This window comes from Phocoena phocoena, chromosome 15 (assembly GCF_963924675.1).
Source record: "Phocoena phocoena chromosome 15, mPhoPho1.1, whole genome shotgun sequence".
Lineage (NCBI taxonomy): Eukaryota > Metazoa > Chordata > Mammalia > Artiodactyla > Phocoenidae > Phocoena > Phocoena phocoena.
In genome coordinates this window covers 28,896,289-28,908,481 of record NC_089233.1, presented here as the reverse complement: position 1 = coordinate 28,908,481, position 12,193 = coordinate 28,896,289, and the positions used below count along the sequence as shown (strand labels likewise).

Here is a 12,193-nt window from a genome sequence, read left to right as displayed (position 1 = left end):
CTGGTGCCCACCCCTCCTGCTCACCCCTGGCACACCTACCTGTAGGGCCTCGCAGGAGCTCTCGGACAGCACCCGCCATTGCAGCCAGGGGTCCAGCTGCAGCTCGCCGCTGCCCCAAAGCTCGCAGGCCCCCGCGTGCAGCTCCAGGCCCAGCTGGTGTGCCGCCTCCCACCCAAGCTGGACGGTCAGCGAGGTCTCTGGGGGAATGGAGTGCAGTGAAAGCAGCGTGTGCCTCATCTTCGCTCGAAGTGTGGCCTCGGATGGGTGCAGGGCCACCGCCAAGGTCAGGGAGGCAGTCTGGCCGGCCGCTGCGAGGACCCCTGAAGCTTCCGCTTCCCTACCTGAGGCCTGCAGGGAGCCACTGAGCTGCAGCCCTGCTGGGAGGCCCAGGCCCTGCAGGACCGCAGAGAGCGGGGTCGGAAGGTGGTCCCACATCAGGAGTGACCCTGATTCTCCATCTTCTACCCTCTTACCCCTCCAGCCCTGCCTACCAACTCGTGGCCCTCCCCCATTACGGTAACGACAAACTGCGGCAGCAATCGTAATACACAACAATTGTCCATCGTAGAACACTCAGTACGTGCACAGCCTCAGGCTGAGTAACTCACAAGAATGTTCTCTCTTCACCCTATCTGATGGCTCTGAAATGGGTAGGTAATAGCCCCATATTACAGATGGGAAAACTGAAGCTCAAAGAGGCGAAGTCATTGTCCAGGGTCGTATAGCTAGTAAGTAGCAGAGCCAAGGTTTGAACCTGATCTGTCTTCAGTCTGTGCTTCAGACTGGGGCTGGTTCAATTTAAATTAAAAGAAAGTAAAAGAAAGAATTCAGGTTCTTCTATAGCACTATATATATATCCCGTGATGCACGACTGTCTCATGGCCCAATCCTGTGTTGACCTGATTAACGCTGACAGAGCGTCCGTGGGCACCCAGCCCTATGCTCAGGGATGCCGAGTGGACCAGACCCTGTCTCTGTGCCCAGGAAGCTCCGTCAGGGGACAGGGGAGTGACCTGTCCCACTGAGACGAGGGCACCAGTCCTCTCTGCTGACCCAGACTCCAGCGTCAGGGATTCCCCTCCCCCAAACATCACAGGACAATTCTCAGACCATCTCTCAGCTCAGATAAAACCCAGCCTGTGGTTTTTAACAGGTTATGAAACCAAGATGTGACTGTTTCCCACTGTCAGCTGAGGACAGCTTCCCTCATTCCCTTCCTGCCCTCAGAATTTTACTAAGAAGACAGAATTTTATAAGAGTTTATATTCAGAATTTATATTCTGAATCTGTGGTCCTTTAGTTTCACAGCGTGCCTCTAATCTCTCCCAGCCTCGATTTCCTCATCTGCCGAATGGGAATGCGGGATTAGTGATAAGAGGAACCAAGTATCCGACAGGGTTTTTGGGAAATAGTAGCTGGGGTCTTGGGAAGCCCCTGGACGGGAGTGTCAGCCAGGCTCAGGCCTCATGCTGACAGGGGCTCTGGAAGCTGCCTCTCCAGTCACTTTGCTGGCCCGCCATACTCACCTCCAGCAGCGGGCAGCCCGGCTCAGTGGCCAGTGTCCATGTGCTATGGTTCTCAGCTTGCTGCTCCAGCACACCCCGCAGCTGGCACGGCCCCATCCGGAGGGCCAGGGAGCCGTGGCTGGTGCGGGGGCCGGGCCGGGCAGTCAGGCTGATGGCGCTCCCGGGTGGCAGGCCCAGGCGACCCAGAAGGGGCAGGGAGTGGGTCAGGTGCCCCAGGGCAGAAGGCTGGGCCCCGCAGGTACGGGCCAGCTGCAGGTGGGCGTCTCCGTGGTCACTGCGGAGGCCTGCGGCCAGGTCGAATTCACAGGGTCCCCAGCTCAGGCGGCCCTCGGAGTGCAGGGCCTGTGGGATTCCAGTTGCCTGGAATATGGAGAAAATTGTCAGATATAGGGGCAGCTCCAGAAGCCAAGGTGGGGGAGCTGGAGACGGGCCTGGGTGCAAAGAGGGCAGCGGTGGACCCACAGCCTGAACTCTATCAGCACCTCCCTCTGCAAGGTCACTGATACCAAGGGTATCCCATGGAGAGGTTCGGGCTCAAGTTCTGGCTCCACCACTAACTCGGTTGTTCCAACCTGCAACCTCAGCTTACCCACCTCTAAAATGGGAGTTGATTTATAGCATCATAAGTTGCTGGGAGATGTAAGAAAGTTAATACTTGTGAGCCCAGAGCCAGGCACCGAGAAAGCACCAGCTATTGGAAATACATCACTAACATCAATGTTCACTGGCTGGAGGGCAGAGACCTTAAGCAACTCGCTCCCCTGGGGCCCAGGACGCACTCCACGTGGGGGCAGGGACCCAAGATGGGAATGAAAGGAGGGGTACAAGCAGCCCCTTCCTCCCAGGGCTGAGGACTGAAGGGGCCTCGGAGGGCACTCAGCACACGTGCCTGACGAGTACCACTCCCGGAGCCTCAACCCCAGGAACGGGGCAAGTGAGATGTGAGAACAGAATCAACTTGAGCCCCAGAAAGGAAGGGAACCCGTGTCTCAGGAAGGCCCTTTGCAAAAGGGGAGAAAATTCAGTTCTGGTCCCATTTTTGGCTCAAAGCTTTGTAGTCAACGAGTCCCCCAATTCAAGTGACAACGGCAAAAAAAGACTAAAGTTTCTCATGCTGAGTGCAGAGCTGGGCATGCAGCAGGCGGTTAAGAACTTGTGGAGGGAGGCGGGAACCTACATTGACCGGTGGGGTGGGGGCTTACCTCCAGCAGGGGGCAGTGATTCACCAGGGCCAGGGTCCAGTTGTGTGTGGTGTTGGCCTCTGTCCCGACGTCCCCATGGGCAGTCAGGGTGCATGGGCCCAGGGCCACCTCCAGCTGGGCCCTGGGGGGTTCGTCTCCCCCGAAGGACACTCGGATGTGGTTGTCGGGGGGTACCCCCAGCGCTTGAAGTGGAGGCCATGTGTGCTGGAGGCTGGTGTCCAGGCAGGCACGGCGGCCGCAGGCTGTGTGGACGTGGGCCCGGGCGAAAGTGTCCCCAGAAGATACCTGAGCCGCCAGGCTGGCCCCAAAGGCGTGGACCAGGAAGGAGCCATTCAAGGTAAGCACAGCTGGATTCTGCCGCCAAGAAAGGCAAGGTGAGCCCGAGCGGGTGTCCCTACAACACCCCACCAAGTGTGTCCACCACCTGCCTGTCCACAGGTGGTTAAGGGAGCCCCCATCCCCCAGGGGCACCCACCACCACCCCTTAACAGGTGATGCTCACGTGAAGCACTTCTCTCTGAAGAGCTGAAACCGGCCTCCCAGGGAGTCAAGAAATTCGACCGTTCAGAGCACTTTAGGGCCCCTGATGCCCGCTCCCCATGAGGCCTCTGGGTCCTCCCTCCCGTTTCCTCCTCTCTTTTCCATAATGGAACCTCGGGCCTCTCAACCTCTCTGGTCTGGACACGTCCCGCTTAACGCCTCGAATGGAAGTCACTGCATCTCTAAGTAGTGTATCTGGGGGTCCTGGAGTGTCTGCACGCCCGTGACAGAACCAGGAGCTGCTCTCAGCCCTTTCCTGTCACCCAGTGCTCATCTGTCCACCTGGGGTGGGGACAGCACCACTGACGATACGTGGGTGAATGCACGTATCACCCCCACCACAGCTAAATGGAGGCCACAGAGGAGCCACGGAGCTCGGGGTGGCCGCCCACGGGGCACAGCCCACGGATTCTCCCGCCTGGATGTTGCTGACCTGCTCTAGGACTAAGGAATGCCCAATTTCCAGCCCTTTCCTGGCATTCCAGACCACGGCTCTCAGAGGGAAGGGCTGTCCACTCATGGCTCTTGTCCTAACCTTCCCGCTCAGTTAGTCTTTGCCGAAGTCACCCTCGCGCCCCAGCCCTGAGTCTTTCTCACAGGTGTAGCTGCTAACTCCACGCGCCCCCTCGGTCTTAGGTTTCCTCTGGGGGGAGGCAGCCCATCTGTCTAGCTCAATAAGACCCTTTCAATCTTCATCCTCAATTCTCTTGGCTAACCCTCCTGCCATTCAGGCCACTGTGTGACCTTGGGAAGGTGACTTCACCTCCCTGAGCCTCAGTTTCCACATCTGTAAAATGAGATCATGATTCCCTGGTAGCTGAAACGATGCCAAAAGAGAAGATACCAAATTGATATGGCACCTGACATGCGCTGGCCCATTTCATGCTCGACAGTGTAAGGTAGGTGTTGCCACCTGCAGTTTACTGATGACGAGGCTGAGGCTCAGAGAGGTTAACGCCTGGCTAAAAGTCACACAGCAGGTGAGTGGCAGGTCTGGGCAGGAAGTTTTGTTGGTCTGATTTTCTGGTCCCTATACTGGGTGGAGCTGCTACCACTGCCAAGCTGGAGGCATGAAAGTACTGCATCTTTTACGCTCACAGAGGTGAAGCTGGCAGAAACAGTCCTCCCAAGGAGGCCATGTTCCCTCTATCTGGACAGCCAGGCGGTGAGCCCATAGCACCAGCTCCCAGGACCCCCAGGCAGTGCCCCAGGCCAGATACCCTGCAGCATCCACTCAGCACCTCCAGGCTCATGTCTGCCTGGTCCCGGAGCAGATCCTCAGGAGCAGAAAAACCTCTGTCCTCCTCCTCCCCCAGGCCGTCCTCAGGGCTGTGCTCACTGGCTGGCCCCCCAGAGCCAACTGGACTGAGAGCTCAGCTGAGCCAGGCCTACCACAAGCTGCCCGCTCAGCTGCCCACAGGGCAGCACTGACAAGGTCCGCAGGCAACCCCAGTGGCCGCCCCATGTCCAGTTCACCCACAGCTCTTGGCCCAGGAGCCACAGGGCCCCGCTGGAGATCAGGGAGTCCGGGCCTTGCGCTCAGGTCTCCCAGCCATGCCTTGCCTTCGAAGGAGAGGACCTACTATCCACCTGCACCCTGGCCCGCGAGAGCTCAGAGCTACTTAAGCTGTGCTGTGCCCCAGCCTGGGCAGCATGTGTGCCTGTGAGCCCCACGGTCTGTCTCCCTCGAAAGACCCAGATATGCCTGTCACCAGCCCAGCTCCCCGTGGCAGAGGCTGGCTTGAAACACTTGGATTCTGGGTCCCTGTCTAAGTGTGCTTACAGAAGGAACCACCCATCTGCTGTCAGGTTGGGCTGGGTCCCCTCAGGGCTGGGAGCCCAGACGCATGTTACTGGGGACGTGAAGGGCTTGGAGGAGGGGACCATGTGGGTCGGCCTGGCAGTGGCCACAGGCCCTAAGCCATCCAGCAGGCAGCCCCCGGTGCTCAGCCTGTGCCCACCCCAGCCCCCCGGAGGCAGACCACCATCTCCCACCCTGCCCTGCCTGTGACAGAGACCCTTGTACCTCGTGAGGCCACCCAGTGACGTCCCCCCAGCAGAGCCCTGACAGCTGGGCAGGCGAAGCGTCTCCACTGCAGTTGACCTAGGGAGACAAGCAGGGTGGGTAGGGGGCATGTGTAGGCATGAGGTGTCTCTCCCCGATCTTAACCCTGGACAGAGTACTGAGATACAGCTTGACCCCATCTTCCTTTGTGAAGGCCTCCCTGGGAAGATAACCCCCAGAGAGGTTTGTGCAGACCTAAGTGCTAACCCACAGAATCGTCAAAAACAGAAGTAACCAGAAAAAAACAGAAGTAACCTGAGTGCCAGGTTCTAACGGGTTCCTCATCTGATCCTCAAGGTAAACGTGGGAGGCAGGGATTATTAACAGTCCGATTTTGCAGATGGGAACACTGAGGCACAGAAAGAGTAAGCAACTGGACTAAAGTCGCACAATTGGTAAGTGATGAAGCAGGCTGGATTCAGGCCGCATGGCTGGCTCGCTCACCCTGACACCCGGACACGTTGGATGGTTTAGCCACACCTGTGCCAGGCCCAGAGGTGGTTTCCTGCCTTTTGTTCTTCAGAACAATGCAAAAGACAGCTGTGTGTGTGTTTCCTTGTCTAGTGTTCCGGGTTTCTCCAGGGAAGGTAACCAGGAACACGAGCTGAAGGGTGAGAGTCTCAGCAGTTTTCATTTTACTAGATAGACCCAGAGTGCCTCTGAGGGAGCTGCCTCAAATACACTTCCATTTATGAGAGCAGGGGAGGGAGCGTTGACAGAGGGACAGGAGGACAAGTGGACAGAAGACAGAGAAGAGTAGAAGGCAGGGTGGGGAGGAAGGAAGGGAGGGTGGATGGATGGGAGGAGAGGGTGGGAGGAAAGGAGAAAGTATGGATGGGAAAGGAGGATGGGAAATTTGGTGAGAGGCTGGGAGGGAAGGTGGGAGGGGCTGGGACGGTGAGAGGGGCAAACTGGTGGGAGGGGCTAGGGAGGTGGGAGGGGCAAGCTGGTGGGAGCTGGGAAGGTGACTAGAGAAGTTGCCTAGGCAGTGGGCCCCGCCCAAATGGGGACTTTGGGTCATTTACCTGGAGCCTTGAGAGGCCGTGGTGCAGCCCCAGGGCCAGCCCCCAGCGGCCGCCGGCTCCCCTCCTCTGCAGGGCTACACGAAGCTGATCGCCATCCACGTTCACCACCAGCGCGACCGCCAGACTGGGTCCCACGCTCTGGGAGAAGCAAAGCTGTGGGTGTCTCTCAGGCCCACTGCCCCCACGGGGCCCGGGCCCAGCCCCCTCACCCACCTGCAAGTGCCCGCGGCCGTCCACGGAGAAGGGGAGGCCCCGGTGCCTGAGGCCGGGCACCGTGTGGCCAAGGCTGGCACGGAGCCGGCTGCCTAGGGCGCTGGTGACCGGGCCCTCCAGGCCAAGCGCAGCATCCAGCTGACGCTCTGCACTACGCAGCGTCACGTGCACTGAGAGGTTGGAAGCCACGTGGCTGTGCAGTAGGAACATCTCTGCCTGGGAGGGGAGTCCTGGGGATGAGAGGAACCAGAAGATGGTACACAACACGGGAGCCAGAACGGGGTCACTGACAGCCCTCCTTCTCTCTGGAGGGTCCCCTGAGCCCTGAGGTAGACAAACCCCCCAGCTCCCACCTACTACCTACAATGGCCACACCTAGCAAGTGATAGGCCCCGTGTCCCCTTTGGATTCCTACCTCCCCAAAGACAGGGCATGGGCTCTCAGAAAGCACGAGGGAAACAGGGGTCTGATCCTGTGCTCTCCTCTTGTTGCTGCACCTTTGGGCCCCCCCCAGGTCCCATGGAAATGTCCCCAAGAAGCTAGAGCTGGGGGTGTCCAAGCTATTTCTTAACCACAGTGCCGAGAACATCCTGGAGGCCCTGCTAGACCAGGCTTCCAAGCTGGAGAAGCCAGACTGGGGGCGGGGAGTCCTGGGGGAGGGGCCAGTGGCAAGGGCGCCTGCCTCCAGTTTGGAGGTGTGTCTGTACTGGGTAGCAACCAGTGTTCTGGCTGAATAACAGCCCAGGGAAGATGGAGGCACTGGGGGAAGCTGGTAGGGGGAGGAAATAGAGCTGGAAGGTGGGTTTGGGGACTGGGGGCTCCTTTAACTCCCTAGGCTTCAGGTCCTGGGAGTCTTTGGGGGAGGAAGCCATTGGGCCCTATCCACCCCTCCTACCTGCCTCACTCAAGGTGCTGATGTTGTGACTCAGTGTGACCGAGAGCTGGCCGTGCCCAGGGCCCCAGATGCAGACTCCACCCAGAGCTAGGCTGGCCGTGTCAGCATGGAGGCTGGCCTGGCCCTCAAGGCTCCCCGTCTGGGCCTGCAGTCGCCCCCTCAGCTGGAGCTCTCCTGGCAAGGCCTGGCTGCCATTCTGGACAAGGATGCAGGTCACACTGTGCACACTGGTGCTGTTCCCTGCCTTCTCATGCTTGTCCCGCAAGAGGAATCCCAGCACAGCTGAGTCGGCAGTGACCTTGATGGTACCTGCAGAGGATGGAAGAGAGCCCATACAAAGAAGGGGGTCAGCCCAGGGTACTAGGCTGCTTTGGGAAGGAAGGCAAAGAATCCTGGGGCAGGAAGTTCCTAGATCCATGATAAAATTCTGATTCACGTCGGAGAGAGCATATCTGGGAAATGGACCAAATTAAACCACCTCTCCTGCAGGATGCTCCGAGGACCAAGCAAGCTAATTCACAAATAAAAGAGCTTTGGCCAAAAAGCAGCAAGCCTGATAAGGCGTGTCTGTTAACACCAGCGCTGAATCCTGCTCAGGAGAGTCACAGATCAAAGTGACAGAAAGCCCCCATTTTACAGACAACAAAACTGAGACCCAGAAAGCCTCAAGGGGTCCAACCTGGAATTCTACGGAGAGAAAAATTGCTCAGAGGTCTCTTCCACCCACTTGAGAAAAAGATTCCACACCCTTAAGCTAGTCCCACACACCCTTAAGCTAGTCCCATTCCCATACATAACTCATGCATTTAGAGAAATTCTTGCTTTTATCAGAACCATTTACATCTCCTGACCCCACTGGGCTCCAGTAGGGTCTTGACGTGGTTCAAGTGCCCTTATACCTCTCTCCTTTCATTCAAGGTTTGACTCGGAGGTCACCACCTCCAAGAAGCCTTGCTTGGCCTTTCTGCACCCCCAAGCTGGGTTAGACACCCTTGTTCCGTGCTACCAGACATAGAGCTCTTGCTAATCTCTATCACAGAGTCCAGAGCACTTTCTATACAGATGGAAATTTCTCGCAGAATCTTGAAATCATCGTTTTACAAATTCCTTACATTTTAGGGCCCTATGTCACCACGCCCTACAAGATGTTAACCAGTGTGAAATAATGTCAATGGAACAGTGTGGAATCGAGGAATAGACCCATACACAAATTGTCAATTGATTTTTGACAAAAGTGCAAAGGAAACTAACCGGGAAAAGGATAGTCTTTTTAACAAATGTGCTGAATTGTTTGGAAATCCACATGTGAAAAAACTACCGTGAACTTTACCCAAACATATACACAAATTAATTCAAAATTAACCATATAAGAAAAGAGAACCCTCCTACACTGTTGGTGAAAATGTAAACTGGTGCAGCCATTATGGAGAACAGTAAGGAGGTTCTTGAAAAATATAAAAATAGAGTTACCATATGATCCAGCAATTCCACTCCTGGGCATATATCCAGGAAAGATGAAAATTCTAATTCGAAAAGATACATGCACCCCAATGCGCATAGCAGCATTATTTACAATAGCCAAGCCCTGGAGGCAACCTAAGTGCTCATCAACAGATGAATGGATAAAGAAGATGTGGTATAACAGACGTAGAGGACAAACGTATGGACACCAAGGGGGGAAAGTGGCAGGGGTGGTGGTGGTGGTGTGATGAATTGGGAGATTGGGATTGACATGTATACACTGATGTGTATAAAATAGATAACTAATAAGAACCTGCTGTATAAAAAAATAAATAAAATTCAAAAAAAAAAGATGTGGTACAGATATGCAATGGAATATTACTCAGCCATAAAAAAGGATAAAATATGCCATTGCAGCAGCATGGATGGACCTGGAGATTATCACACTAAGTGAAGTGAGTCAGAGAAAGATGAATATCAATATCATATGAGAGCACTTATATGTGGAATCTAAAATATGACTCAAATGAACTTATCTACAAAACAGAAGCAGACTCAACAGACATAGAAAACAAACTTATGGTTACCAAAGGGGAAAGGGTGAAGGAGGGATAAATTAGGAGTTTGGGATTAACAGATACACACTACTGTATATAAAACAGATAAACAACAAGGTCCTGCTATATAGCACAGGAAACTGTATTCCATATCTTGTAATAACCTATAATGGAAGACAATCTGAAAAAGAATATATATAAAATGAATCACTTTGCTATACACTTGAAACTAACACAACATTGGAAATCAACTGTACTTCAATAATAGATAAATAAAATTAACCACAGACCTAACTTTAAAACCTAATATCATAACACTTCTAGAAAACAAATGAGGGAAAAATTTGTGGCCTCAGCCAAATATTTCTTATACGCCATCAAAAGCATGATTCACAAAAGAAAAAAAATGATAAATCGGACTTCATCAAAATTTAAAACCTCCACTTTTCAAAAGACACCATTAAAAAAATAAAAAGACATAGATCAGGAGAAGATATTCTCAAAACACATATCTGATAAAGGACTTGTATAAAAGATTCCCAAATTCAATAACAAAAAACAAGCGACTTGATTTTTTAAATGGGCAAAAGGTTTGAATAGACACTTCACCAAAAAAGATTTACAAGTGGCAAATAAGCTGATGAAAAGATGTTCGACAAAATTAGTCATTAGGGAAATGCAAATTAAAACCAAAATGAGATACAACTACAAAAACAATTCGACTGATTCAAAGAAACAAACAAAAAACCCAAAGCCAAAAACTGCCAGTACAGATTGCTAGCGAGGATGCAGAGCAACTAGAACGCTCACACATTGCTGGTGGGAATGGACAATGGTGCTGCTACTCTGGAAACAGTCCAGCAGTTTCCTATAAACATATACTTGCCATACAACCCAGCAATCCCACTCCTAGGTATTCACCCAAGAGAAATGAAACCATATGTTCCCACAAAAACCTATAGACCAATGATTATTGAAGCTTTATTCATAATTGAAAATTATGGGAAACAACTCAAATATCCTTCAGCTGTGAATGGATAAACTGCAGTATATCCATAGAATAGAATATTACTCACCAGTAAAAAGGAAAAAGAACTACTGATACATACAACTTTGATGAACCTCAACCACATTATGTTGGGCAAAAGATCCCATACTCAAAGCTTACGTGTTGTATGATTCCAGTTCATGTGACATCCTGGAATAGCCCAAACCATAGGGACAGACAACATCTCAGTGGTTGCCAGGGACAGGGGATGGGGGAAAGGCTGATGACAGTGAGCAGCAGGAAGGAAATTTTTGGGGTGATGGAACTATTCTGTATCAGGACTGTGTTGGTGGGTACACAACTGTATGAGTTTATCAAAACTTGAAGGGGTTTTCCCCATATGTAAATTGTACCCCAAGAAATTATACCTCAATAATTGCCTTCAAAAATGTGAGCCTCCCTGGTGGCGCAGTGGTTGAGAGTCCGCCTGCCGATGCAGGGGATACGGGTTCGTGCCCCGGTCCGGGAGGATCCCACATGCCACGGAGCGGCTGGGCCCTTGAGCCGTGGCCACTGAGCCTGCGCTCCGCAACGGGAGAGGCCACAACAGTGAGAGGTTCCCATACCAAAAAAAAAAAAAAAAAAAAAGAAGCAACGTGGGACTTCCCTGCTGGTCCAGTGGTTAAGACTCCACCCTTCCACTGCAGCGGGCACAGGTTCAATCCCTGGTCAGGGAACTAAGATCCCACATGCTACATGGCATGGCCAAAAAAAAAAGAAGCAATGTGTGTTAAGAGATCAGCATGAGGGTCTGTTAGTTATCAGCTGCAAATGATGAACTTCAGAAAGATGAAGTGGAGACCATCAGTGTAACTCAAAGTAAACTTGAGAAGAACAGCACGCTGCTTGATTGTATCTAAATTTTTTCAAACCCATGTCATTTGATCTTTAGACAGGTATTTTATTATGCAATTTGGTTTTGCCACAATTTAACCAATTAGGAATTAGGAGGGTCAGTGTTAATATTAAGATTAGAGAATGATACTATTCCCCCAAGGTAGGTGGGAAAGCAGAGTCTTTAGATTCTGAAACACAGGGCCCTGGACAGATGTCCAGCTAGGGTGCTACGGTCAAGGATGCTTGGGCAAAAGATCCCATTTTGTATAATTCTGACTTTTGGAAACTTGTTAATGTTTCACATAATCGAAAAATAAATGCACAAAATCAATAAAGATAGGAGGAACCTGAAAATGGAATACAAACAGAAACCAGTGAACCAATTGTACTTCGAATGATTTACAGCATCACACGGGGTGGGTGGGAGATTAACTCCAACTAACATTTAAACACCGTGTTTGCGGACTTTCCTAGCACAGTGGATAAGACTCCACACTCCCAATGCAGGGGGCCCAGGTTCGACCCCAGGTCAGGGAACTAGATCCCACATGCACGCCGCAACTAAAAGTTCTCATGCCACAACTAAGGAGCCCGCCTGCTGCAACTAAGGAGCCTGTGTGCCGCAACTAAGATCCGGCACAACGAAATAAATAAATAAATAATATTTAAAAATAAATAAACACCGTGTTTAGATTTATACCCTCAGGCCAAAGACAAGAAGAACTCTAAACAAATATTGAATTCTAGTTAAAAGGGTTTATTTCCTCAAAGGTATGGGTTAGTAATTCTGACTACTTTCTATGTATCCTAGGGCTGAAGAAATA

At 52.3% G+C, this 12,193-nt stretch overlaps 1 protein-coding gene across 1 annotated transcript in view; it reads right to left on the bottom strand.

The window, feature by feature from the left end:
- LOC136135307 (uncharacterized) overlaps positions 1-12,193 on the bottom strand; it is a 181,196-nt gene that overhangs the window by 47,769 nt on the left and 121,234 nt on the right. Inside the window, exons 40-43 of the mRNA XM_065893207.1 lie at positions 7,467-7,775; positions 6,572-6,801; positions 6,307-6,496; positions 5,295-5,374 (exon numbers count right to left, since the gene is read on the bottom strand). Of these exons, the coding sequence (XP_065749279.1) occupies positions 5,295-5,374; positions 6,307-6,496; positions 6,572-6,801; positions 7,467-7,775 (809 nt within the window). The remainder of the gene's footprint in view (positions 1-5,294; positions 5,375-6,306; positions 6,497-6,571; positions 6,802-7,466; positions 7,776-12,193) is intronic.